We start from the raw sequence: 27,975 nt of genomic DNA, 5'->3' as shown, positions 1-27,975 counted from the left end.
TGACAATTAAATATAAATATTTTTCTTATGTTTCTGCAAGTAATAACCACATCAATATAAAGTTTCTTTTCATTGATCATTTTGATTGCCTCATCATAAGTCCTGTTTACATTCTTATTTAAATTTGTTTTCCCCACAATATTCAATTTTTTTCTTACTGGTTAAGATTTTCTTAAAATTAGTTCCACTTAAACATTTAAGTCTTTTTTCTCATACAAGCCATCACATTTTTACATTTCTCATATCTTAAAAAAAAGAGCAAAAAAAGAAAAAATAGAGAAAACATTTCTTTTATATAAACCATCCCAACATTTTTATATTTCTCATATCAAAAAACCAAACACAAAAGAAAAGAGAAAGAAGGCATGCTATATTACTTTAGGAGCTCATCTCTCTTAAACTAATCTTCATTTATATTCAAAATCTTTCTATTTCTTTAACCATATTCAAATAAATGTTTAATTTTTAAATACTCCCTCTGGTAATTCCCATTGTCTAATTTCTTAATTCTCACTTTTGCCTTCTTTTTTTGTCCAACATCTTTCCTGTTCAATATGCTTCAGTGAGTCAGAGAGTCTTCCCATAAACTTATAAATGTTGTTGCAGGTACAAAAGACCAAATAGGTAAGATGTTTTTATAGGAAGGTTTCTCTCTTTCACGTTCATTAAAAATCTTTTCCTTTTTGTCTTTCTTGATTTTATTTATTATTTTTCATCTCTTAAGATCTCATAATTCTCCTGGCAAATCCATTTTACCAATGTTTTCTTGTCCTCAAACTTATTTTGTAATCTTAAAGTGTAGTTTGTCTTTTCCATATCCAGAGTTTCTTGTATTTTTTTTTCATCTGGGTTAAGTCATATTTCCTTGTATTGTTAAATTCCATCTTGAAATCTCTCTCCTCTGTCTTGTAGTCAGTTGTCTGTTTTTTCTGCTCACTCTCTATTTTTATTTTCTGAGAATTTTTATGTTGTAAAGTTAAATTGAAGATGTGTTCGTTTATGTTTTCAAGGTTATGTTTAATTTCCTCATGGTTTGAGATTATTGTTGTTTGAATTAGTTGCAACATAGCATAATTTCCTTCTGGAAAGTATTTGTTTTTTCTTAGTATATTCTTTTTGCAGATCTCTGGTTTTCCATGATAGTCAAAAATCAATTTTTTTTCTTTCTCTGCAGACAGCTTTAGAGTCACAATTGAGTTAGTATTGTAATCCAGAAAGATCAATTTTTTTTTTTAGAGTTTATAATTCTCACTTTGTAGAAAGCTCAAGATGTTTTATTTTTTCTTTTTGTCACAGCTGTTATTTGTTATAAAGACATTGAAGGTCACCAAAATCAAATTTATCTTTTCCTGGGCTTTGCCAGTCTCTGTAATAAAGCAGCTGTTGTATATTTTCATCCAGCACTAGATGTCAGTTCTTTCAGTAATAGACAATTATTTACTTCTATTTTCATGATATAAAAGGAAAATCTTAACAAATATCACCCATTTCAAACTTATCCAAATTAAATCTTATAATCTTTTCATTTCAATATATTTTTATTCCCCATAAAAGGATTAATTTGCCACTTCCATCTGCAGGAGGGTAGGGCAAATGTCCCCCTCCTCACTTTTGGAGGCTTTTTGCTTCTTGAGGTTTTTCTTTCTTTTTTCTTTCAGGAAATCAATTTCCAAATAGGAGAGAGAAAATCACTGTTCATACCCAGTTCCAAACACATTGTTACAGTCAGCTTGAAGTAGTACTTTTGGACTTCGGTTGCTTGTAATTTGGGCTAGATTCTGAAGTTAAAGTAGCCTCTTCCCTGCCGATTTCTGGAGGGCTTTTCCCAAACCGATCAGATCGACCGCTGTCTTTCCGCAATCGGCAGGACTTCCCCCCAACTGTGTTGCCTCTACAGGGCAACTTCAAGCCCATTTAGGGTCTCCTGGCAGGCAGAAATCACCCGTAGGGAGCGGAGCGCCACGATCCCTTGGCTGCTGCACTACTGTGCAAAACCAGAAAGTCATTCTTAGTTTAATTCTTTATCCTCAACATGGCATATGATAAGGGGGGAAAAAGGGAAGGGAAGATACAACATTTAATAGAGTTTCCATGGAGTAGTTTTGTCTTTCTGAAAACAAATGAAAAATCTTTTGAATAAGTTTAGGTTCTGGAAGCATTCCAGACATTGAATGAACACCTTCCTGTGTCAAAGTAGGAATGTAATGCACAATCCAAGTCTTGCCTTAGAGCAGTGGTTCTCAACCTTTTTAATGCCGTGACCCCCCAACCGGTCGTAAGTCGAGGACTACTCAACTGGTCGTAAGTCGAGGACTACTCAACTGGTGCAGCACCGTTTGCAGAATGGGACTTTTGGCGGGCTCAGCAGGGCAGAGACAGCCTGGACAATTCCTATTGGCTTTTGAAAGCCAATAGAATTAGACTCTATTCAAGAGAGTCTATTCTATTGGCTTTCAAAAGCCAATAGAATAAAAGGGAGTAGCACAGCTAAGGAAAAGGGGGAAAAAATGGCAGACTGCGTTGTTTGGCGACCCCCATGAAATGGTCGTTCGATCCCAAATGGAGTCCCGACCCACAGGTTGAGAACCACTGCCTTAGAGCGACTTGCATTTACTATACTACCAAGATATAGGAACAGGCTTATCTAGGAAATCCTCACCTATGCCAAACTCTTATAATTTTCTTCCTTATTGCAAAACTCAGCCCAGCAGTTTTATGTTACATAACAAGGTTATTTGTTTGTTTGTTTAAATTTATTGACCACTCATCATACCACAAGTTTATAATATTAAAAGGATAATTTTACAAAACTTATGCAGGTAGTCCTCAACTTACAGCCATTCATTTAGTGACTGTTCAAAGTTACAATGGCATTGAAAAAGGTAACTTATGACCATTTTTTACATTACAGCCATTGCAGTATCCTCAGGGTCACGTGACCAAAATTCAGCAACTGGTTCTTATTTATGATGTTTGCAGTGTCCAGGGTCATGTGATCACCTTTTGTGACTTTCTGACAAGCAAAATCAATGGGGAAGTCAGATTCACTTAGCCATGTTACTAACTTAACAACTTGATTCACTTAATAACTATGGCAGGAAAGATCGTAAAATGGGGCAAAACTCACATAACAAGTGTCTTGCTTGGCAACAGGAATTTTGGGCTCATGGTCATAGGTTGAGGACTATCTTTTACACAATAGGAGCTAAATAATAAAAAAGATAAATATACAACTCTAGTTAAAAGATGGGAGGGAGGAAGTAGAATAAGCGTGGGGGAGGAGGGAAAGGATCTGTTATTAGTCTGTCATCCATCCCCTATGTCAGAGCTTTTCAATCTTTTCACCCATTGTACCACTTTTAGGATATGACAACATCTGAGTACCACCAGTTGCCTAGCAAGGTGTCAAAAACTTGACCAAAAAAAAAAAGGAAAAAAGTGATAAAGTACAGGTAGTCCTTGACTTACAACAGTTCGCTTAGTGACTGTTCGAAGTTACAATGGCACTGAAAAAAGTGCCCCCCAAGCCATAACTGAGCAAGACACCTGCCTGCCTGCCCAGCCGCATTCTTCCTTCTGTCCAAGATTTTCATTGTTGTGAGCATTTTTGTTGAGGATTGGCAGCAGGAATGGGGTGGGGGTGTTTGTTTTTTATTCCCCCCATCTGCTGGAAGGTTGCAGCAGGTTTTGGTCACTTCACATGACCCTGGGACACTGTGACCATCATAAATATGAATCAGTTGCCAAGCATCTGAATGTAAATCACAAGACCCTGGAGATGCTGCAACATTCCAGCTGATCAGCGCTTCTTCTGGTCTCAGCAGAAGTGCCAGGATCAGTGCTGCTTTCCAGCTGATTGGTGCTTCTTCAGGGCTTAGCAGAAGCACCAGGATCAGCACTGAGCTCCAGCTGGATCCTGGCGCTGATCCTGGCGCTTCTGCTGAGCCCGGACACCCCTGTAGCTCCAGCCATCTCTCGCTCAGGCTTGTACAGTGCTGCCACCGGTTCAGCTCATTCCCCTCCCCCGTTACCACTTTTCTAGGATGGTCGCGTACCACCTGCTAGGTGCCAATGTACCACAGGTGGTACCTGTACCACTGGTTGAAAAGCCCTGCCCTGTGTGAAGATCCCCTATTGAAGCACCAAGCAGAGCCAGGTTTTGAGGTTTTTATGAAAAATCAGGAGAGATTTCTCGGGGGGGGGGGAGATGTTGCACAGGGCAGGTGCAACAGAAGAGAAGGTCTTCTCCTAGATCCCTCCAGCTGGAATACCCTGGCTGATGGGACCCACCACTGTTCCTCTGCCAGAAGAAGGTGGGACTCAAGAACTATCAATGTCTCCATAAAGCAATGGATCATACACATGAAGGCAGAAAGGTGATTAATTGGATCTGCACTATGAAGCAAAGCCAATCTTTCTAGCACATTGGCACTGAGCCTTTGACAGGTATTCTGATTACTTTATAGGAAAAATGAAATGTGGGGTTGTGGTTAAAAAAAGGCAAATAGTTCAGGTTTTGTTAGCTCAAGCACACACTCCCTGCAGCTGAGTTTGAAGCTATTCTCAAAAAATCAAACTCTTTCTGGGGACTGTGACAACAGGCAGATGCCCACATCAGGAGACCCACCAGCTTCTAGCACAAGGCTGGAAAAGAGCCCAAACTAGTTAACAGTTCCCATCAAATATTTTAAAGGCCTCTTAAGCAATAAACCTGCTCCCTGTCTGCCCACAAATCATTGGAGGGGTTGAAGCTATTATTGGATCAAGCCACCCTAATCAACAATTTGTTCATCCACCCACCCAGTCTATGCCTGACATCAGAACCTTCAGCCACGAAAGAAGGTTTGCATATACTCCATGTATAGAAGTTGGAACCTGGTGCTTTCCTGGTGGTGGTTGCAACTGAGGAAGCTGCAGAAACAGCCCTCAGGGTGCCCAATGATATCAATGTCCAAATATGTACAACTGAGGTGACCTCTAAAATTAGAAGTGCCAATGCTTCTAGTACCAATGCTGGTCATAGATGTAGGAAGCATATAATAGAATCTGGCCATCAAGAAATAATCACAGTGCTCCTCCACCTAGACCCAAAGAGACCTAAAAGAAGCCTCACAAGAAGGAGAAAAGATGGCTAATGGTCTTTTTGCCTAGTACAGTGGTTCTCAACCTGTGGGTCGGGACCCCATTTGGGGTCGAACGACCATTTCATGGGGGTCGCCAAACAACGCAGTCCGCCATTTTTTTCCCCTTTTCCTTAGCTATGCTACTCCCTTTTATTCTATTGGCTTTTGAAAGCCAATAGAATAGACTCTCTTGAATAGAGTCTAATTCTATTGGCTTTCAAAAGCCAATAGGAATTGTCCAGGCTGTCTCTGCCCTGCTGAGCCCGCCAAAAGTCCCATTCTGCAAACGGTGCTGCACCAGTTGAGTAGTTCTCGACTTACGACCGGTTGAGTAGTCCTCGACTTACGACCGGTTGGGGGCCGCGGCATTAAAAAGGTTGAGAACCACTGGCCTAGTAGATTTCAATAGGAATCCAGGAGGAGGATTTGCAGTCACCTCAAAGGTCTCTGATGACCAGATTGCCACCACTAAACAAGGATGGGTTTGCGACTTCTATAGTCAAAGGGTTGTTGTGTACACATCCTTGGCCAAATTGCTTTTTTAAATGAAAGTATCTATATCCTGTACAAAGGAATATAGTCCATCACCAATCCTAGAAAATCATTTCTTATCACAACTCTAAGTAGAATGATTTAATGGTATAGGAAGATGTAAAGAGGGTAATGATATTGATGTTTGTAGTTATTAGTATAATTTTATCTATGGTGTTTTAATTTTTATTGTCCCATGTCTCTACAGTACGGTACAATACAGTCTCTACAGTCTCTACAGTACATACAATGGGCAAGTAAAATTTGTAGAAATTCTCAGGTGAAATTCAGCAAGGCCAGAAATATTTATATAGTGACACTTTCAGTAAATTATTTTTTTCTTTTTTTAACAAGTTTTATTAATTTTCCAATTTCACAAATCACATCCTGATATCACAACTTAATAATAAAATAACCTTTATCATCTGAATCCATCTTCTATATTATAATTCAAAACTATTATTCTAGTAACTAATTTTTATTTCCCTTATGGGACTAAATCAGCGGTTCTCAACCTGTGGGTCATGACCCCATTTGGGGTCGAACGACCATTTCACGGGGGTTGCCAAACAATGTAGTCTGCCATTTTTTCCCCTTTTCCTTAGCTGTGCTACTCCCTTTTATTCCATTGGCTTTTGAAAGCACTGTTTGCAGCACTGTTTGCAGAATGGGACTTTTGGTGGGCTTAGCAGGGCAGAGACAGCCTGGACAATTCTATTGGCTTTCAAAAGCCAATAGGAATTGTCCAGGCTGTCTCTGCCCTGCTGAGCCCGCCAAAAGTCCCATTTTGCAAACAGTGCTGCAAGTTGTCTGCAGCAAAGGTGAGCTGTCTGGAAGTTTCCACCCCTCCCTGGTGAACAACTACTAAAAATGTAAGTAAAAGAGGGCCAGGGGTAGGAGGTGGGAGGCCAGCAGATGCAGGGAGGGTTGCTGGCACGCGTGGGGCCCAGTGGGTGCCTTACCTCCCTTGGGCTGGACCAGCTGCTGGTCGGTCTGCGCCGTCACTGCTCCTTGCCAGCTACGCCTTGGCCGGCGCAGGGGACAGCACCACTCATGCGCAGCGCTCCCGGGCAAGGAAAGTCCTCGACTTACGACTGGTTGGGTAGTCCTCAACTTATGACTGGTTGGGTAGTCCTCGACTTACGACCGGTTGGGGGTCCCGGCATTAAAAAGGTTGAGAACCACTGGTCTAAATCCTAAATATTAAATCAATTAATGTCCTTTAAGGTAAAATTTTAGGCTCTTCCATTAAAAGTCACATAAAAAAAACCATTTTTAAGTCTAACTCTGGCCTTCCTTTTGTGCCAAACAGGCTTCCATAGCAGTGCCTTTAAATCCTCAGGTGGATCCCCCTTCATTCCTGCGTATGTCATTTGAATCAAGTTGAATCCAGTTATCAACTTTTCAAGGAAGCTAGTCCCTTCATAGTTATTAGATTGTTGGCCTAATAATTTGAGTATTTGGCTTAGTATATTTGTCATGAGTTCAGGCTGGTCTTCTTCTTCTTCTGGTTTCAGCTGGTTTAAATAAAAAGTCATGTTCAATGTTATAGTTGTTGTTTGGTTGTCTGGGCTGTCTAAATTCTCAGTGTACTGTGTATGTAAGTCTTCAACACCTTCCATCTTAGTGTTGCTTTCTTCAGTTTCTGTTGCTGTTAAAATTGCAGATTTTTTAGATGAAATCAAAGTTTGAGTATCAGGGTTCTGAGTAGGTTGTAACTGGTATTCTTTAAAGTCCACTTTAGTGTTAATTCCTTCTTCTTCTGTTGCCTTTTGAGTTGTAAGTTCATCAGTTGAAGTCTGGGATGCATTTTGTAATTTTAAGGTGGTGCCTTAAATTTATTAACTCAGTACCTTCTAGGATTTTTTCAAGTATAAATTTTTAGTTAAGTTGTGGGTGATATTCCTCCATTTCTGTAGTGTTTACAGATAGTCCTCTAGTGGAGGCTATTTTTGATAAAAGTCAATAAATGTCCACCTCCACTATAGAAAGTTTTTTTCACCACCCAGCTGTTTCAAGTTCTTATCTTTTTTTGATAATATCAAGGACAAATCTTAGTCTCACAAGTCTCCCAGTCAGAAAAAAAATTCACTTGCTGTACCAAATTTTGCCACAAGATGTCCCCAGTAACATGTAAAGTTAGGCTTTTATCTGGTTTAAAAAAGGAAGAAAGAAATATTCCCCCCCCCCCCAGCTTAGCAAATAGGTAAAATAATAGGTCTCTGTAGGAATAAAGAATCTTTTGGGACCCCAGGTATCCAAAAAATATAAGTCCAAATATTTAGTTGTTTAGTTTGGTGGTTCTTTTTTTTCCTTAGCTTTATATTCCCAGAGTAGGCAGGAGTCACAGAATTAAGAGGGGGAAAAAAAGAATTTCCAAAGGCTTTTACAGGAAAGGAGTTGGGAAGCAAGAAAGGTAAGGTAAGGTCTCACCCAATTCCTCCACATTGCTTTTGTTGTGCTTAGTAGTGCTTTTGGCTTTTGGCAGAAATGGCTTGGTGATCGGCCATGTTAATGGTTGATTCTTTGTCGGCCCAAAGGAGCTGCCTCGGATCAAATGGAAGGGCTGCCACCCTTCCACAATCTATCAAGGGTCCTCCTCAGCGGTGGTCGCCCCTCCAGGGCAACTTTCGACCCTTTCCAGGGTCTTCCGATGGAGAGAAATCAGACAGCGGAGAGAGCGTTCTCTCTATTCATCTGCCAGTGCTGCATTCGCCTGTAAATTATTTTTTTCAAAGTGTCAAAAGGGGAGGGAGAGAAATGATAACTTGATGACAGTTAAGAATGTTAAATGCTGAAGAATATAAAAACACAGGAATCCTTCAAATAGGGAAATTCCTCTTTAAATCCTAGAGAGAGCAACAGCAAAAACAATAGCTTCTATAGGAAAGGAATCCCATTCATAACAAAAGATCTCAACCAAATCAACTAGGAATTAAAGTATGTAGAATCAATCTATCAAAAGTTAGAACTGATTAAATTATCTAGACTGTCTAAGTTTCTCCTCCCCAGCTTCTTTGTGAAACTGACAAATAAACTTACAGATATGCAGCAGAAGAATTCTGATACTGATAGGATTAGGAAGGTTTCATCATCCTATACAAGATAGGATAGGATAGAAACAGAACAGAATAGAATAGAATTCTTTATTGGCCAAGTATGATCAGACATACAAGGAATTTGTCTCCAGCGCATAATCTCACAGTGTACATATAAACAGCATAGATCATAGGTCATAATCGTAGTTACAATCATTAATCATAAGTTACAAACAACAATTGATAAATCATAAGAAACCAATAGGAGAAGATGAAAAAAGATGAGAAATGAGATGGTACTTTGGAAATTAAATGTTCAGCAGAGTAATGGCACAGTTATGAAAGAAATCACATAGATTGACATGTAAATAACAAAGAAACTTTTTATAGCGCTCTGAGCTTTTATGCAGGCTGCTTGATCTTTGTCCCAAGCATAAGACAGTTTCTACAAAAATAAACAGCTGAAAATCCCTTCCTTGTTCCAGCATGATTTATCGGTCTTTAGCTCTGGAGAAAACAACCCAGCTGAGACTCAACCCAACATTACTCATATCTATTCTCCAGTACAGGAGATAGATAATCCACCGATGGGTTTTCTCTGTCTGCCTGCTCTTGAGACCAAGTAGCCAAAACTTGACACGCCCCCACTTCCTGTGGAGTCCATTCTTAACTTGGTCTCTGCTCGAGAAGACTCGTTTTGGCGTGGCTCTCAGCTTATCAGGTTAGACAAAGAAATCCATTGATTGATTATCCCTTAATAATTGGCTTCCCCTTCCAAAAAATTGCTACCTATAGGAGTTTAACCAAAAAATTTTCTGGAGATCAGTTCTGATCTCAAACCTAAAACTTAAAAGGGGATTGGTGGGGGGGGGTAACTTCCCCACAGATATCAGCCAGCCCCAGGGCTCTGGGGGTGGAAAGGGGGGGGAAGAAGGTATCAGCAGAGACAACTTGCTGAACCTTTTCCCCAACCACTAATTTTTCCTTGGGATCATCCCTGATCTCATATCTAAAATTTAAAAAAGGGGTGTGGGGGGGGAAAACTCCCCACGGATCCCAGCCAGCCCCAGGGCTCTGGGGGTGGAAAAAGGGGGAAGAAGGCATCAGCAGAGACCACTTGCTGAGCTTTTCTCCCCAACCTCCCAAGGGTTTTTGTTTTTTTCCTCAATTTGGGGAAAAAATAACAATCTCCAGGTCCGGATTCAAACCTGAATTCGGATCGTCGGAGATTACCTAGCAGCCCAGGGCAACCGCGGGAGCCATTTTAGTTGCCGCTTTCAGGCAACAAAGGCAATCCCCAGCTGGGATTCCCCTAAAACGTCACCAGCGTGCCAAATTTAAATCTCCGGGCACAAGCAGCTTCTGGGAGGCCGTGGAGCTCATTTTCAGAGGAAAACAAGCCGCCGCCACCCTCCTTTTTAAAAAAAGCCAAAGGGAAGGGAGTAAGCCCCAACTAAGAACTGGGGGCTAGAGAACCTTCCTGGGAACCGCGGAGCTCATTTTCGGAGAGAAACGAGCAGCGGCCGCCATTTCCTACCAGAGGAAGGCAAACAGAGATTAAGGAAGCTCCACAACATACCTGGAAGCCCTGATAGTGGTGGAATAGGAGCGCACAGCCAGCACTCCACCCCCGATATACTTATATAATAATAGAATAAAATATAATAATAATAAAAATAAATAATTAAAAAAAAATAAAGCTAAAAATTAAGCTACTGCAAGGCCAACAGGCCTAAAGGCAGAACACACAATATTACCATCATCATCATCATCATTGTTGTTGTTATTGTTATTATTTTATTATTATTATTATTATTGTTCCTATTACTATTATAATAGTAATAATATTAATAAGAATAAATTCCGCTCTTGGTGACCGCCATTTGATACCTTGTTGTGTATTAGGTCAGGCCTACAGACCCTTTTGAGGTCGCCACTGATATTTTTTGCCTCCCCTTTCCTTTTTCTACTGGTGCACGTTGCCTGGTCACCTAAGGCCTCCGGGCGGAACCCAAAGAGTGGTTCCAAACGTGCCTTCGGTACCTCCCTCAGCTACCGTGACCTTAGCCCAGAGAGAATATTTTTGTTGTGGTCGGGTGATCAGGGGAACAGTCCTGGTACTTGTTCCAATTTCGCTCCCGCCAATACTTGCCTGCCTGAGCATCTTCTCAGTTTTTCTGGGACGGCTCAAGCGGAATGGAGGGACCCTCGTTGCCTCAATCCATGAGCATGACCCCTCCATCTCCCAATTACGGCTGCAACACACCTTCTGACCAGAAGGCGGCAGGCAAGTGCAAAGTGAAGACAAAACACTCGCTCAAGAGGCCCTCCAAGTTGGCGGAAAAGCAAGCCAGCCGTAGGCACCAGGCCCTGGAGAAGGAGTTCTCCAGAGTGCAGAGGCAGGCCCAATTGGAATTGGTTCAAATGGCGGCCACCGAGATGGAATTACCATTGGGTCCATCCACATCAACCCAGAGCGTGTGGTCCATTCCTGGAACACCGCAACCACTGGATTCACCATCCACATCGGCCCAACAAACAACCACGGTGGCAGGCACAACCACTGAGTCCACCTCTCCACCTGCGGTCACCACACCCAAAGGTAATGACATAGGGGACATGTGGGCAGATGGACGGCTAGAGGCCCTATTAACCAAAGTGGTGGACCGAGCCCTAGCACAACGCTCCGCCCACCACGACCAGGGGCTCTCCACCTCAGCCATGCCACACTCGGAACTCCCCTCAGAGTCCTCAGGCACTCAGGAACCCGCCTCCTCAGCCCAGTCCTCCATGAGTGGTTCTTCTTCACCACAAGAGGAGGATCAACCTGGGATCTCTATGTCAGAGGATGAGGAACTTCCCCCTGAGCCCCCCTCAGGGGGATTATTTAATCACAACCGCTTCCTCACGATACTACGCAAGGCCACAGCCATTGCAGACATGGGGACATATCAGTTTTCTCAGCCGCAAGCGACACCGGCCACCACATCCAGACCCGTATTCGTAGAAAAGGTGACAACGCAGCACCATATACCTTGCCCCGCCATTTTCCTGAAAGGGATCAAGAAGCCATGGGACTCTCCCACTTCCTTCCCATCAGTGAGTGGTACAGACAAAAAATTATACAGCACTGCCGCAGACCTCAATGAGGCCTTAGAAATACCTAAAGTAGATGAAGCCTGGACCCCCTTGGTCTCCCAGACAGCCATGGCTGGGGACCTAGTGGAGGTCCTTAAGGCAGATGACAAAAAGTGGGAACAAGCCTTTCGCAAAACCCACCAGACAGCGGCATGGGCCATCAAAGCAGCCACCTCAGCCTCCTTTTTTGTCCGGGCCACCCTCATCTGGTTGCAACAACTACAAGCCATAGTTCCTATGGATGACATACGAACACACCAGGACCTGGCTAAGATGGTAGCAGCCACGGAATACGCTGCAGACGCAATGCTCCAATCGGCCATTTTTTCATCCAGATCCATAGCATCCAACATAATTGCCAGGAGAATGCTATGGCTAAAACACTGGCAAGCTGACACCAAGGCTAAGTGGCGGCTAGCGACCGCCCCTTACTCAAGCAAGATAGGAGGCATTGGACCCCTATCTTGTAGAGAACAAAGACAAGCGGAAGGTCATGGCACACTTGAACAAAAGGTCAGACAAACGTACCACACCTTACTTTTGTAGGCAGTCCTTTCGCCAACCGACAACCACGCCTATCAGTCAGGCACCCAAGCCATTCACTCCCAGGCAGAACAAACTGTACGGCCGCCCCTATGACAGACCGCGGTTCCAGCCCAGACAACAAAACCAGTTGAGATGACCCTTTCGTGGAACGGGTCGTCCGTACCAGAAGACAAAATGACTCCTACATAGACCTACCCATTGGAGAAAGACTAGCTCACTTCTTCCACCAGTGGGAGCAGACCTCCATGGACAACTGGGTACTACAAACCATCCAGTCTGGGCTGTCCCTGGAGTTCCTGGTCATACCCCCAGACCGACTCATCAACTGCTCGGCCTCCAGGAACCCCACCAAATGCAAACTCATGCAGGAGGCCATCCAACACCTGTTGGACATTCAAGCCATAGAACCAGTCCCAGTGGAATACAGAGGCAGAGGATTTTACTCCATCCTCTTCATGGTTCCAAAGACTTCAGGAGGATGGAGGGCAATCCTGGACCTCAAAAACCTCAACTGCTACATCACATACAAAAAATTCAAGATGCAATCCCTTCAGTCCATCCCGGGAAGCATCAGAGAAGGAGACTTCCTGGCATCGATAGACTTCACGGAAGCCTACCTTCACATCCCCATCCACCCAAACCACCGTCGGTTCCTATGTTTCTGTTACGGGGAGAAACACTTCCAATACAGAGCTCTCCCCTTCGGTCTATCTTCGGCACCCAGGGTATTTACCAAGATACTAGCAGTGGTAGCCGCCAAACTGAGAAAAATCCCAATACGCGTCCAATGTTACCTAGATGACATACTAATTCAAGCAACATCCCTACTGACAGCTCAGGCGGACGTAAGGACCATCATTCGCGTCCTCCAATTACACGGATTCTCAGTAAACTTTCAGAAGAGCCAGACAGTTCCCTCGTCCAGGCTGCTGCATCTGGGGGCCACGATAGACACAACCAACTGTATGGTCTATCTCTCCCAAGAGTGGGTGGCCAGCATCAGGGAAATGGCTCGCTGGGTTACAGGCAGCATTCAGTTCCGATACTAACACTTTCCCAATTATTGGGCAAGATGGTATCGGCCATAGCCATTGTGCCCTGGGCCAGGCTCCACCTACGGGAACTACAGTGGTTTCTGCTACCTTACCAATGGCAGAACACCAGCGCATCCAACCACCTAGTCAGGGTCACGCCACAAATCCGCAGGGCGCTACGCTGGTGGTGCTCTCGGGCCGTGATCAAGGGGTCACCCTTCAAGGAACCAGTCAGAGTTACCATCACTACAGACGCCAGTCTGTATGGTTGGGGAGCCCATCTGGACTCCCAGTTTGTACAGGGACATTGGTCCGCCGCGGATCTGAGAAAAACAACATCAACTGGCTAGAACTCAGGGCTATCCACCTAGCCTTGCAACAATTCAAAGACAGAATCAGAGGCCACCATGTTCTAGTCCTAACAGACAACGTAGCAGCCAAGGCGCACATCAATCAGCAGGGGGGGACCAGATCAAAAACCCTGATGACAGAGGCACGACTCCTATTCAGCTGGGTAGAGCCCAATCTGAAGTCACTAAAAGCGGAACACATATCGGGGGTGAACAACCAGCAAGCGGACTTCCTAAGTCGCACCACAGTGGACTCTTCGGAGTGGGGGCTACTCCCGAACTTGTTCCTAGACATCTTCCGCAGGTTCGGGTACCCGACCCTCGATCTGTTCGCATCATCAGACAATGCCCAGCTCCCCAGATTTTACTCTCGTTACTTCAACCCATGAGCAGAGGGGACGGACGCCCTGAGAACTCAGTGGCCTCAGGGTCTGCTTTATGCCTTTCCCCCACTCCCACTCATACCGGCGGTCATCTGCAAGCTGATTCACGAGCGGGCAGAAGTGATCCTAGTAGCACCATATTGGCCACAGAGACCGTGGTTCGCCAACCTGATGAACCTGTCTCAGTCGCCCCCATGGAACATTCCCCCTCATCAAGTGTCCCTACACCAGGGAACTATCAGTCACCCGGAAACCCAATGGTTACAACTGACCGCCTGGCACTTGAGCACCGGATAATGGCACAGGAACTATTCTCTCCCGGGGCCATTACCATAATTCAAGCTTCACGCCATCCGGCAACAAATCGCATTTACGACTCTACTTGGAAAAATTTTTGCCTTTGGTGCAGGGAACGGCAGTTTGACTTACACAAACTCTACATTCCTCAGATAGTAGGCCTCGCCCCCGTGACCATCCACAGGCAAGTGGCGGCCTTGTCCACCCTCCTCACCTGCATGGATTCGGTTCCCTTAGCTCACCACCCCAGGATCCGCGCCTTTATCAAGGGCGCCTATAACACCAGACCTCCAGTAGTTCACAGGTACCCGTCCTGGGAACTACTGCGAGTCCTTCACGCGCTCATTCGGTCACCATTTGAACCATTGGCGACCGTTTCCTTGCGACACCTGTCGCTAAAGGTGGCGTTCCTGATTGCCATCACATCGGCCAGACGAATTTCGGAACTGGCTGCACTGTCAGTCAGAAACAACCTATGCATTTTCCACAAGGACAGGGTGGTCCTTAGGTTACATCCTTCCTTCATACCGAAGGTGAATTCACTCTTTCACAGGACACAGGAAGTAAGTCTCCCAAACTTCTGTCCAAATCCAACACATGACCGGGAACGGCAGTGGCATACATTGGACGTCCGCAGAGCCTTGCGGCGTTATATAAAGCATACAGAACCCTTCCGCAAATCGGAGGCCCTATTTGTGTCCTTCCAAGCGGGCACCTTGGGGCAGAAAGTTTCTGCGGGCACCATTGGAAGGTGGATCCGAAGCTGTATCGCAGAAGCTTACAATGTATCATCCCTGCCGCCCCCAAGTCATCTCACGGCCCATTCCACCCGAAGCGCTGCAACTTCAGCGGCATGGGCTACCCAGGCGTCAATCGAGGAAGTTTGCAGGGCCGCGACATGGTCCTCGCCTTCCCCGTTTATACAACACTACAAGATAGACCGCTTTGCATCGGCGGACACCTCCTTTGGTAGGAGGGTCCTCCAGCAAGTTGTCTCAGAGATCAATCTACCGGCCTTATCTGTTTCCCACCCCTTGGGACAGTGAGGCTTTGGTACGTCCCATCGGTGGATTATCCATCTCCTGTACTGGAGAAGGGGTGTTGGTCTTACCTGAATGCCTTTTCTCAGTACGGAGATGGATAATCCACACCCACCCCAAGGCCAGCAGGCCGCTAGTAGCGAGCTGAGAGCCAATACCTCGTCAATCATCAGCCAATTCACCCTCGTTAAGAATGGACTCCACAGGAAGTGGGGGCGTGTCAAGTTTTGACTACTTGGTCTCAAAAGCAGGCAGACAGAGAAAACCCATCGGTGGATTATCCATCTCCGTACTGAGAAAAGGCGTTCAGGTAAGACCAACGCCCCTTCTACCTACTAGTTTAAAAATTTCTGCTGAAGAAATTGATTATATATTTTCCCACCAGAAGGTCTACATCTCCACTACCTTTTTCTTCCTCCAATTTCCTTTAAATAGCCTTTATATAAATTCTGATATTATTTAATTGCATCACTGTTTTCCTTGATTGTGGGCTGGTAAAAACTCAGTGTTAATAGGAAACTAAAAAAAGGTGAGGCAGAAGTTTGAGTTTTCTCAGTGCTGCTATTATAATATCCAAAATCTTTCTCAAGCATGTAGTTAGACGCTTGCCTAGTGTGCATTTGTTCTTGTATCAGATAGCTCTTCCATTTTCTCTTCTGACCTTAAACAGAGAGAGGATGTACCAGGTTTAGTACAGGGCAGTAACCTGGAAGTTGCACACAAAGCTCTCTTGAAAGTGCCACTGAACCATGAATATCAAAGACCTCTCCTTGTAGCCTATTTAAGAGATGTTATTTAACATATACTAGGGTGGAAAAGGAGGTAGGATCAGGAAAACAGATAGAGGTAGGAATCTATATATCAATAGTTTGATTTAGTGGTTAAGGCACCAGGGCTAGAAAATGATAAACTATGAATTCAAATCCTAGCTGGGTAACTTTGGGCCAGTCACTCTTTCAGCCCAACCCACCTCACAAGGTTATTGTCGTGGAGAAAATAAGAAGATGTATTGGATATGTTCGATGCCTTGAGTCATTTCTAAAAATAATAAAAAGAATAACGCTGGGATATAAATAAAAAAATCTATCCTTTCACTAATTTCTGCAGAATGTCAAGGGCTGAATTTCTACCCCATTCAGTTGACCTTTGATAAAATTGGCTAAGAAAAAAGATCTCATTTTCAAAAAGAATTCAAAAATCAGAATAGTTTGTTGTTGTTAAGTTTGCTTTCTTTAACCTGATCCCTGGTGAGTTCCCTTTTTTCAGAGAGGCACCATCATTCCTTAGGTGAGGCAAATGGGTAGTTACTTAAATGTTTTTCCTCAGCTCAGATTGGTGAAGCAAACTCTTCCTGTCCCTTGAAGAGTGTGATATGGCACTGGCTGATAGTCTCATATCTTGGTGGCTTGAATGACTGCAGATAGCTATGGCAAGCTGTCTTTTGAAGCCAGCTCAGATGATTGCTGACAGACTATGGAGTTAATGATTTGGCAGCACAAGACATATGGGCTTAAAGAGCCACACTGGTTGCTATTTTGTGTTTCTGAAGATAATTTGAATTATCTTTATTACCTATAAACTAATTTTCTTGAAAGATCACCTTCTGCCATCTGGCCCTGTGCAAGTGCTGAGATCTTCTGCAGAGACATATTTTCTCTTTTCTGAATTGGATGGGAATGAATTCGTGAAATAATCAAATAAACCTTTATATAGCATTCTGTTTCAAATTTGGAAACAAGCATTGAGAGGCACTTGCCTAACCCTGTATCAGTTGTTGATATTTGGCCCACAAATAAATCGGTCTTATTTAAGCAGGACTTTATGACTTGGAACTTTTGTCTTCCCCTGGTATAGTCTTTTCACCTTTATTGATATTTTAATTGGTTATTTTCATATAGTTTATATAATTATGTATTTTTACATTTTATTCAGTTTATATCCTGCCTTTCTAGTCATGTCAGTGTTTAAAGTAGCTATCAAAACAATATAAAGATTACTACAGATAAATAAATGGCAACTATTTTTATGCATTTTGTGCAATATCTAGTATTTATTTCTTTATGTTGCTGTTTTTATTTAAATATTCTATTAAAAAGTTTATGGTAGTTAGCCTGAGCCTATTTGATTAAATAATAAGGCACACGTAGTTAAATGAAATAAGTAATAAATAGCACATACAGGTGTCTAATAAAATAAGTACTATAAATAAATTGTGTTGTGTTCGAGTTTCAAAACAATCACTACATTTTATAATTTTTTATCAATGTTGTGAGTAGCAGTTTGGCTTCATGAATTTTATTAGGCACCCTGGGTTTCCTTTTTGTGAAGAGAAGTGGGATTTTATTATTTGAAAAAAAGAATGTGGTTTTGAGAATACCTGACAGAACCTCTGTACTTATCTTAAAGGAATAGTGTGATAGAAGAGTGACATCTAAGGCCCTCTGGACGCTGGGAATAACTTTGTCCTTTCCATGTTTTATTTGATAGCACCAGTCAAAGATTATGTGGAAAAGATGAAAGCTTTTTCTTAGTCCAACATCAGATAATCCTTGCCTATGAGAAAATCTAGTCAAAACAGATAATCACTGTTTATGAGATAATAGTTGCTACTATTAGCTAGCTACAATAGTTGCTGTTGGCCATCAGTTTGTAAAGTGAGATGTCTGCCAATCATTACCCTCTCAGGATGGGTGAGGCTGTTTGATTTACTCTTGTGTTATTCTTTCTTTCTTTTTTCTCAGAGACAACTGCCTGAATTCATCAGGATGCACAGAACCACCAGGATAAAAATCACAGAGCTGAACCCCCACTTAATGTGTGCCTTATGTGGAGGCTACTTTATAGATGCCACAACTATTGTGGAATGCTTACATTCATGTGAGTGTTAAATAAGGAAGCGCCCTGTTTGAACTTGACAGACTCTCTGGACTTTCTTGTTGATGAAGGTCTATTTGAAATACTCAGGATAATCATGTTGTCCATTCAGAACATGATTCCCTCAGTGGTGGGATTCAAATATGTGAACAACAAGTTCTCTGTGTGGATGCCACTTCCAGAAGTCTATTCTGGGCCTGGGCAACAAAAAATTAGCTACTGGTTCAGCCGAACTGGTGCGAACTGGCTGAATCCCACCATTATATTCCCGTCACTACAGGATAGCTAATCTCCCATTCTTCAAATTGTCCTGGTAACCTTGATTTCCCTGACTTTCAAAATATTCTTCCTCTGTACGGCCCAATAAAGATAAAGTTGTTAGTAAGTTTGGACCTGAGTGACAGCTAAAACAGCAAGATATGATGCTAATGCTATGAAGGATGAGTTAGGCTAAAGCTAATAAGCTAAAGATTCCAATTGACAAGATGCTCATAGTTAAAATAAAGAGGCAACATTTAGTTAAGTCTGAGTTCTCATCTTAACCATTTAATGCTACTTACCAGTTAGTCACCAGTGAATGAGAAAAGAAAAAAGTAATCACTTACCACAATATCAGATACCCTTGCTTCTTATTATTTAATGCTTTATATATTTGACCGTATGTATGATGTCTGAGTACAATTAAATGCCAGTTATTGATATAAATAAACCTCTATTTTATAAAGAGCAAGTTGTCTACAGATGCCTTCAAAACTCATGAGACATGAAGTTACTACTGCACACTCATCCACTGGAGTACAATTTCTCATTTAAATTTATAGCAAATGTGCTTACATTCTTAGCAAAAGGGATTGTGTGATTTTGAAAAGGCTAGTAAAATCATTGTTTCAAAAGTGAAAACAAGTACAGGTAGTCCTCAGAATAGCAGAGTTGGAATGGTCCTTGGAAGTTTTCTAATCCAACCCTTGCTCAACCCATAATATTAAAAAGATCCTTTTTTTGATATTTGCTTGAGAGCACATTGAAACTCACTGTAAAAAAGTCCACTTTCATCATCGTCTGAGTCTACAATTGGAGCATAGATTTGTAGTATGGTGATATTGAGTGACTTGCTTCAAATATGACTAGATACTGTGTGATCACTGTATACTCTGTGATTCTCAACACATTTAGCTACTTGTCTGCTTATGCAGAATGCAACTCCTTTTTGTCTAATGATGTCATTTTCAGAAAAATAAACCATAAACTCTACTGATTTGAATTCATCACTGCCTTAGCGCCACTGATGCTAAGGATGTCTATGTTCACGCTAATCAATTCTCTATTTATAATTTTGAGTTTCCCAAGGGGTATGCTTTTAACATTCCATGTTCCAATTTGATATAACTTTGTACAGCGTAGGCAACCCCTTTTGTCATAGGCATCATCAATTCTTGGGCTTTGGAATGACTTTCCTTCAACAATCCAACAATGCCTAAAAACCTACTAAAAGCTGGCTGTTGCATTTCTCCAGTATCTTGCTGGTTACTATCCAGCCCGGGGGGGTCTACTGTTGGTATCCATGCCCGAATCATGTTAGGTTATTGCCTTAAGGTGTTCTGGTGAGGGTTTTTTTTTTTTTTTTACAGGATGTTCACCGTTGTTTTCCCTAACGCTCCCATTTATCTGGACTTGGGCTTGTCATATGGTTAATAAATCAACCATTTGGCTGGATTTTGAATAGACAATTTTTATTCCTATCCTATAATGCATGTCAAGTTTTATCTTTGTTGCTGTGCATTTTTTTAAAAAAATCGAGCACATGGTTCCTTTTGTCTATGACTAATATATCAAAAACTGCAGCCCTGAAATAATTTTTGACTTCAGATGATTTTCTAGCTAGCTTGAGTAACCACTGCTTTGCTTCATAATAAGGCCAGATTTGATCCAGATTTGGATATCTCTTCATTTCATAAATTCTGGCACATTTTTCTGCATGATTCCCCTTTTCTACCAATGTTTTCTTTTCTTTTTTAGTTTGTAAAACCTGCATTGTCCGCTACCTGGAAACCAACAAATATTGCCCAATGTGTGATGTTCAAGTTCATAAAACAAGGCCTCTTCTCAGTATCAGGTATGAAACATTGTTTTATACTCCAATTTAAGACTACTTGTATTTATCATGGATGGTGTCAGATGGAGCCATATATTAGCTTGGAGTGCGTTCTAAGTTTAGTTGTTTGCTTGCAGACATTTCATTACCAGAGTAAGTAATGAAACTAAGTTATCTAATCTGGTAACGAAATAACTACAAGCAAACAATCAGGCTGAGAGCGCACAAAGGACTCTACAGTTCAACTCTGAACTATACACAGTATATTTCGTTCACTTTGTAACATATAGTACTTGCAATATGGCATCTACCATACCGACTAGAGTTGATTACCGTCTACTGTTACCATGCAGGATTCCAATAGTACCAATTCTTCACTTTCCTACATCTCTGTATTTGGAGCTGGGAGATAACTCAGAGTATCATTGCATGCTATTTCTTTCTACTTCACATGGTCCAAGCATAAGATCCAAAGTTCTCTTTAAGCATCCTCACATTTGGTTGAAATGGTCTGAAGAGGTCTTGGTATTACGTTTGTTTGAATACAACGGGGGTGTCAAACTCAATTTCATTGAAGGCCGCATCAGCATTGCAGTTGCCCTCGGGGGGGCTGGTGGGTGCGGCCAGGGTGGGTGCAGCCTACTGGGTGGGCATGGATGGAGTGGGCATGGCCTACTGGGTGGGCGTGGCCAGCTCTACATCGTTCACATCAAGGGGGCCTATGGGGGCCTGGGCAGGAGTGGTATAGATTTGAGAGTCTCTGGCAGAAGGGGGTGGGACCAGGGCAAGTGCCAAGGCATGATCCACTGGAGGAGCCCCACTTTTCCTCTCAGGCCATGCGGGGGGGGGGGGAATGGATGATGGCACGGGCTGCCCGGAGCCCTGGGTAGCAGAGGTCAAATGCCCAGCCTGGCCCTTGAGCACCTGCAGCACCAAGCCCAGCCCCACTTCCCCAAGGGGGTGCCCAGCTGCACTTACCTCTTCCTCAAGGCTGCTGCTGCTGTGCTTGCTCTCCTTAGCTAGGTTGCTCATGATGGGTACAATGGCAAAGTCAGAGGGAGGCTCACTCTCTCTCCATGGGAGAAAACCCAGCTTTGTATCCAAGGCTTCCTTAGGAATAGGATGGGAGATCCCATGATAGGCCTGGAGGAGGGGGCAAGTGGATGGTGAAAGGGCAGCAGGGTAGGACTAAGGCATGACTTCCCTCAGACTCTCCCTCTCCTTCTTTTCTTCTTTCCTTTCTTCCTAAGTACAGAGTGGTGGGAAAATATTTGAGATGAGGGAGGGAGAAAAACAGGCAAGAAACGCAGCTGGGGAAGTGTCACCCTTCATGAGGAATGAAGAAATGCACCATCGTCTGGAAGTGGCCAGCACATGGCCCTCATGTACTTCACATATCTGGCTTGGTGGGCTCTGGGGGACGGGATGCCATGAGCAGCATGAGAATCAAAGTTACCTGCACAATGCCACGCAGCCCCCAGCCTGCCAGTTTTGGCAGGCAGCGAGGCGCTCTCCTCACAGCGCTGAGAGGCTGAGCCAGATGGCACAAATATGAAAAGTAGCGTGATGCTGCCCAGCCCCCAGCAAGCCCCCAGCCTGCCCAGTCTCGGCAGGCAGTGGGGTGCTCTCACAGTGCCGAGATGTTGAGCTGGGAGGTGCAAAGCTCGCCAGCTTTGCACCTTGCTCCCTGCTGAAACTGGGCAGGCTGGGGGCTGGGCAACATTGCACTTCTTATCAGATTCGCGCCACCTAGCTCAGCTCTTGGCGCCATGAAGAGAGCGCCCCGTTGCCTGCCAAAACCAGGCAGGCTGGGAGCTGGGTGGCCTCGTGTTTCTTTTTGGACTTTCACCACCTGGCTCAGCCTCTCGGCACTGTGAGGAGAGTGCCCCGCTGTCTGCCTAAACCCCTCCCCCTGGAGCCCATCAAGCCGGATATGTGAAGTAGGTAAGGGCCATTTGCTGGCCACTTCCAAGCGATGGTGCATTTCTTCGTTCCTCACAAAGGGTAACATCTCCCCAGCATGCACCCAGGGGGCTGGGCTGATGTGGCAGGGGCTGGTTCCTCGCTGTTTCCAGATGGCCTCGTGGAGCTAAGACTGAACACGTTTCAGCATAGATGGCCACCACAAAATTGTACATTGGCTCCCGCCTGATCTGGGCCAGGGCCAAGGCAGCGGGGGCCGTTCCCTTACTGTTTTTCAGGATGGCTTCGCAGGCCACATGAAACCACTTTGCGGGCCACATCTGGTCCGCGGGCCTTGTGTTTGACATGTGTGGAATACAAATTCAGCTTTCTATGTACTCCTGAACATTATTTTGTAGCAGAAAATTTTCTTTGTACACAAACTAATGTGAATACTATTTCCATTCAGAATTCCCAGTTCAATATGTACAGATTGGGAACTTTATGCAGCTCTATTTCTGTCTAGTTTCAAACCTTCATGTGTTCAGGCAAATAAAAAAGGGGCTCCACTTTGTCCTATGCTTTGTTTTCAGAAAAATCTTCCCAATATGACATGCTATAATATCTTTTCAATTTAAGATGTTTGTTATTTAGAAATGATAAGATATTTCTCCTGTTTTGGCTATGACTACAGCTTTTCTGATCAGCTTAAAAGTTCCTCTGCATTCCAGGTGTCCAATTTCTCAAAGGAGCTTACAGGCAGAGGGCAAATATGTTGTTGGATACTTTTCCTCTCAGCTAGTCCTCTGTTTAAAAGAATGTTTCTGGATCTGCCATTCTGTAGATAAGTAGATCTATGCAGTTTCTCCAGGTGGAAATGGGTAGGAATATTGAGGGAGGAGGCATTGCTATGTTTTTCTATAGTTGGCAAATTCTCTATGATAAGGTAAAGGTGGAATATTAATTAAAGAGCTTTGTAAATTATAGTCCAGTCAGAACTTTTAAAGGAGTGTTTGGAAGCTACAATAATTATTTAACCTGTGTACAATTGTGGTTTATGATATAGTGATCTATTTGACTTGGAACTTTTATATTAACCTCTTGCCAGAGGCATGCTTGCAGCTTGAATTCTCTTTCCTAAAAAATAAAATCCCAGGACAAAAGCCTGAATAAATTATTCCAATACAAAATATTTGTACAGCTATATCTATTTATGTTTATTTATTTTCTTTTACTAAACTTATGGAGGGACAGAAGACAGTACAGAGCTTTACCTCCCTTTCAGAGTTTGCCTAGTTCCTTTCTGCTTTTTTTTGAGGGGATGGTTCTTTTAAGTCAGTATTGACTCCTGGTGACTGCCTTAATAAATCCCTTAGTTTTCTTGGCAATGTTTCATAAGTGATTTGCCATTCCCTCCATCCTAGGTAGGACTAAGGACTAAGGTAGGACTAGAACTCATGGTCTCCTGGTTTCTAGCCTGGTACCTTAACCAGTATACGATACTGGCTCTCCTCCCTACTACTAGAGTAGATTAAATATTCCACTAGTTTTTAATCTTTACAGCATGACTAGAATGCAAGTAATGATGACAATAGTAATAATAATGCAATTTCAATTCTAATCTTTGGCTTGATTGTAAACTTCTTTGTAGTACTGACTTTTTTTTTGTTTCTTAGTAAACTATCCCTATTTGTATTCATACAACAGTTGAATTAAGCCAACACTTCTTTCTCTTGTGGCCTTGAATGGCAATCTTACTGATTCCCTTTAAAGCTAGTTTTTGGGGAAACCAGATGTACCTTAATGAACTCTACTGATGGTTGGCATAGAAACCAGGTAGGCAGCCTGTCACAGATACATCTCTCTGACTGTATTTTTAGCACACAGTCTGTATAAATTAATTTATATCGTAACACTTGAGTCTCCCTGAGAAATATTTACTAGCCTCACTCCAACGGGTCTTTTATCAACAGCACCCTGAACATTTCCATATTCAGATTTAAACTCCACACAAGCATGAGTTGTCAGTATTAAAAAACAAGTATGCGGGGGGGGGGACTCAATAGCCAGGTTAAAAGTGCAGCAAAATGTCAATAGGATTTAGTGATCAATAGGGAAAAATAAAACTCAAGGAAAAACTGCATTATCTTCAATCAGAATTGAGCTGGAAGGGACCTTGGAGGTCTTCTAGTTGGACACTGCTGAAGCAGGAGACTCAATATCATTTCAGATAGATGACTGTCCAGTCTCTTCTTAAAAACCTCTAGTGAAGAAGCACCTACAACTTCTGAAGACAAGCTGTTCCACTGGCTAATTGATCTCACTGTTAGGAAGTTTCTTCTTAATTCATGGTTGCTTCTCTCCTTGATTAGTTTCCATCATTTCTTGTCCTGCCCTCTGGTGCTTTGGAAAATAAATTGACCCCTTCCTCTTTGTGGCAACCTCTCAAATACTGGAATACTGCTATCATGTCCCCCCAATCCTTCTTTTCTCTAGACTAGACAAAACCCAAATCCTGCAACTGTTCTTCTTATGTTTTAGTCTCTTTAATCATCTTATTTAATTGCTCTTCTTTGCATTTTTTCTAAAATCTCAGTATCTTTTTTGTAATGTGGTGACCATTATTGGATGCAGTATTACAAGTGTGGCCTTACTATGGCTTGATAAAGTGGTACTAATACTTCACGTGATTTTGATTCTATGCCTCTATTTATACCAGGGCGTGCGAGATGATATTCAAGGGGGTGCAAAAACTTGGCTTTTCAAAATTATAGTGTATATGCATAATTTATTGCCATTATTTTGAACTTTTGTAAGGGATGCGAGAATATATCAGAAGCACTCTAGGGGTGTGGGGTATAGAAAAGATTGGGAGCTGCTGATCTACTAGGACTCCAAGGTCCCTCACATAGTTACTGTTTTTGAGCCAGGTTTCACCTAATCTGTACTTGTACCTTTGGTTTTTCCTATCTAAGTGTAAAACCTTACTTTTCTCCACATTAAATTTATGTTATTGGATAGGGCCCATTTTTCAAGTCTGTCAAGATCTTTTTTGGATCCTGAGCTTATCTTCTGGATTGTTGGCTATTCCTGCCAGCTTAGTTTCATCCACAAATCTGATGAGTTCCCCTTCTATTCTCTCATCTAAATCATTTATGAAGATATTAAGAGTACTGGGTCTAAGACAGAACTTTGTGGTACCACACTGTTTATTTCCCTCCATATAGATGTAGTACCATTAAGAATGACTCATTGAGTACAGTTTGTCAGCCATTTACAAATCCATCTGGTGGTGATGCTGTGTATCTCACATTTTTCTAGTTTGCCAAGAAGTAGGTTGTGGTCTACTTTGTTGAATGTCTTGCTGAAGTCTAAGTATACTATGACCACAGCATTTCGCTGGTCTGCTAATTAAGTTACTTTGTCAAAGAATGAAATTAGATTGGCTTTGCATGATCTGTTTAACAAACCCATGCTGGCTTCTATTTATAACTTTATTTATTTCTAGATGTTCGCATTTCTGTTTTTGATTATCTTTTTCAGTATCTTCCCAGGTATTGATGTTAGATTGACTGGTCTTTAGTTTCCTGGATCTGTTTTTTTTTTCCTTTTCTTGAAGATTGGAAACACATCAGCACTTTTCCAATTCTCAGGTAATTTCCTGGTGTTCCAGGATTTTTGAAAGATATGGTACAATGGTTCTGAGATAATATCTGCCAGCTCCTTCAGAACTCTGAGATATAATCCATCAAATCCTGGTAATTTATATTTGTCAAGATCAGATAGATTTGTCTAGTCTAACCATTTTCTTGCTTATTTTAATTTTTTTTCTAGCCTGTCTTTTACAGTTAGATTTTTGGTAGCTTGGGCTATAGTTTCTTTTTCTGTGAAGACTGATGCAAACAGTTAAGCAGTTCTGTTTTTTCTCTATTCCCTATTACTTCCTTGACTGTTTCCTTGACTTTTTTCTTGTTATTTATATGTTGAAAGAAACTTTTTTTTAATTATCTTTGACTTTTGTTGTAGGTCTTTGTTCATTCTAAGCTTTTGCTTTCCTGACTTCATCTTTGCAGATTCAGGGTATCTGCTGATATTCTGCCTTAGTTATGTGTCCCTCTTTCCATTTTTTTTGTACTTGTCCTTTATGTCTTTTGGTTTATCAGAGAGATCTTTCCGCAACCATGCTGGTTTCTTCTTGGATTTCTTTTTCAGTGGTATTGGGCTAGACTGGGCTTTTATGATAATATTTTTCAGAGTTTCCCATGCTTCTTGAGTTGTTTTCCCCTTTAGGATTTTCATCTATGGAATTTTTCTTAGGATCTTTCTCCAGCACAGGAGATGGAGAATCTACCAATGGGTTAGCTCTGTCTTCCTGCTCATTAGATCAAGTCAGCCAAACTTGCCAAGTCTGTCCTGGGCTAGGACACACCCAGTCTTGACTTGGTCTCCAGCTCTAACAGATCTGGCAATCTTGGCTCCCAGCAAGCAGGTTGTATTGAGCTTCTTTTGATGAATTCTCCCTTGCATTCACAGTCATTTCAGCAGTGCTGGGATGAGCGCTGCTCCAGATGACTGCTGGAAGGTAGGATTTCTCCCCAGGGATCCTAGCAAGAGCAGAGGGTTCTGCTCTCCCCTTGTTGAGCCCCTTACCATCGTGTAGCACTGGGATCAGCACTACAGCCCGCCCCGCCCCCCACCTTTCCACTCTCCTATGAAACCACAGAGGCCTCATTTGGCTTCACTTTCGAATCTGCTTCACTGGGTTGCTGCTGTGGAATCGCAGAAACCTCAGACAGCTCCCTTTCCCTCCGGATCGTGCGGCCGCCATTTTGGCAGCCATTGTGGGATTGCGGAGGCCTCAGACGGCTCCCTTTCCGCTGGTTCCTTCTAATTCTTATCTATTAGTAAGAATGAGGTCCAGCATAGCTTTTCCTCTAGTTCTCTACCTTTTGGATGACAAAGTTGCCAGCTAGGTTGGTTAGGAATCTGTTTGGTCTCCCACTTGTTGTAGAGTTTGTCTCCCAGTTGATATCAGAATAGTTAAAGTTTCCCGTTACTACTGTGGTATATTTCCTACATACATTTGTTAGTTATTTAGCAAAAAAATCATCTATTTCTTCTACTTGGTTGGATGGCCTGTAGTATACACCTATAGCAATGTCATTCTTTTTTCCTTTTATATTGATCCATATGGATTCTAGGAGGTTTTCACCTTTGGTTTTGTGGATTACTATAAAGATGTAGTGATCTTTTATATATAATGCTATTCCACCTCCTCTTTTGTTAGGTCTGTTTCTTTTGAATAGTTTGTATCCTTCCATCAGTACATTCCAGTCATGAGTTTCATCCCACCAAGTTTCAGTAATGGTAACTATATCATATCTACCTTCATGTACTACTACTTCAAGTTCACCCTGTTTTCTTCCTAAACTTTTGAGTGTTAGTGTATAGGCATTTGAGTCTTTCATGCATCTTAGGTCTGTGTCAGGATCCATCTCAACACCTCATCCCAAGAAAGCAGAATTCATGGAAGCAAGCTCTTCCAAAAGGAACTTTTATTAGGAGAAGCTGATGGCAGGCATACTAGAAAGGATCTGAGGGATTCCTTTACAGATCAATACTTTAAA

General features: G+C 42.6%; 1 protein-coding gene across 5 annotated transcripts in view; it reads left to right on the top strand.

Annotated features, from left to right (window-relative positions):
- The window catches only part of PCGF2 (polycomb group ring finger 2), a 97,417-nt gene that overhangs the window by 42,754 nt on the left and 26,688 nt on the right, over positions 1–27,975 (top strand). For all 5 annotated transcript variants that reach the window (XM_039321293.1, XM_039321290.1, XM_039321289.1 and 2 more), the window contains 2 exons: positions 18,222–18,357; positions 20,371–20,467. In XM_039321293.1, the coding sequence (XP_039177227.1) occupies positions 18,246–18,357; positions 20,371–20,467 (209 nt within the window). In that variant the 5' untranslated portion in view covers positions 18,222–18,245. The remainder of the gene's footprint in view (positions 1–18,221; positions 18,358–20,370; positions 20,468–27,975) is intronic.

The sequence above is a fragment of the Crotalus tigris genome, unplaced genomic scaffold, assembly GCF_016545835.1.
Source record: "Crotalus tigris isolate CLP2741 ecotype Arizona unplaced genomic scaffold, ASM1654583v1 scf7180000023724.639413, whole genome shotgun sequence".
Taxonomy (NCBI): Eukaryota; Metazoa; Chordata; class Lepidosauria; order Squamata; family Viperidae; genus Crotalus; species Crotalus tigris.
This window is presented reverse-complemented; position numbering and strand designations above follow the sequence as displayed.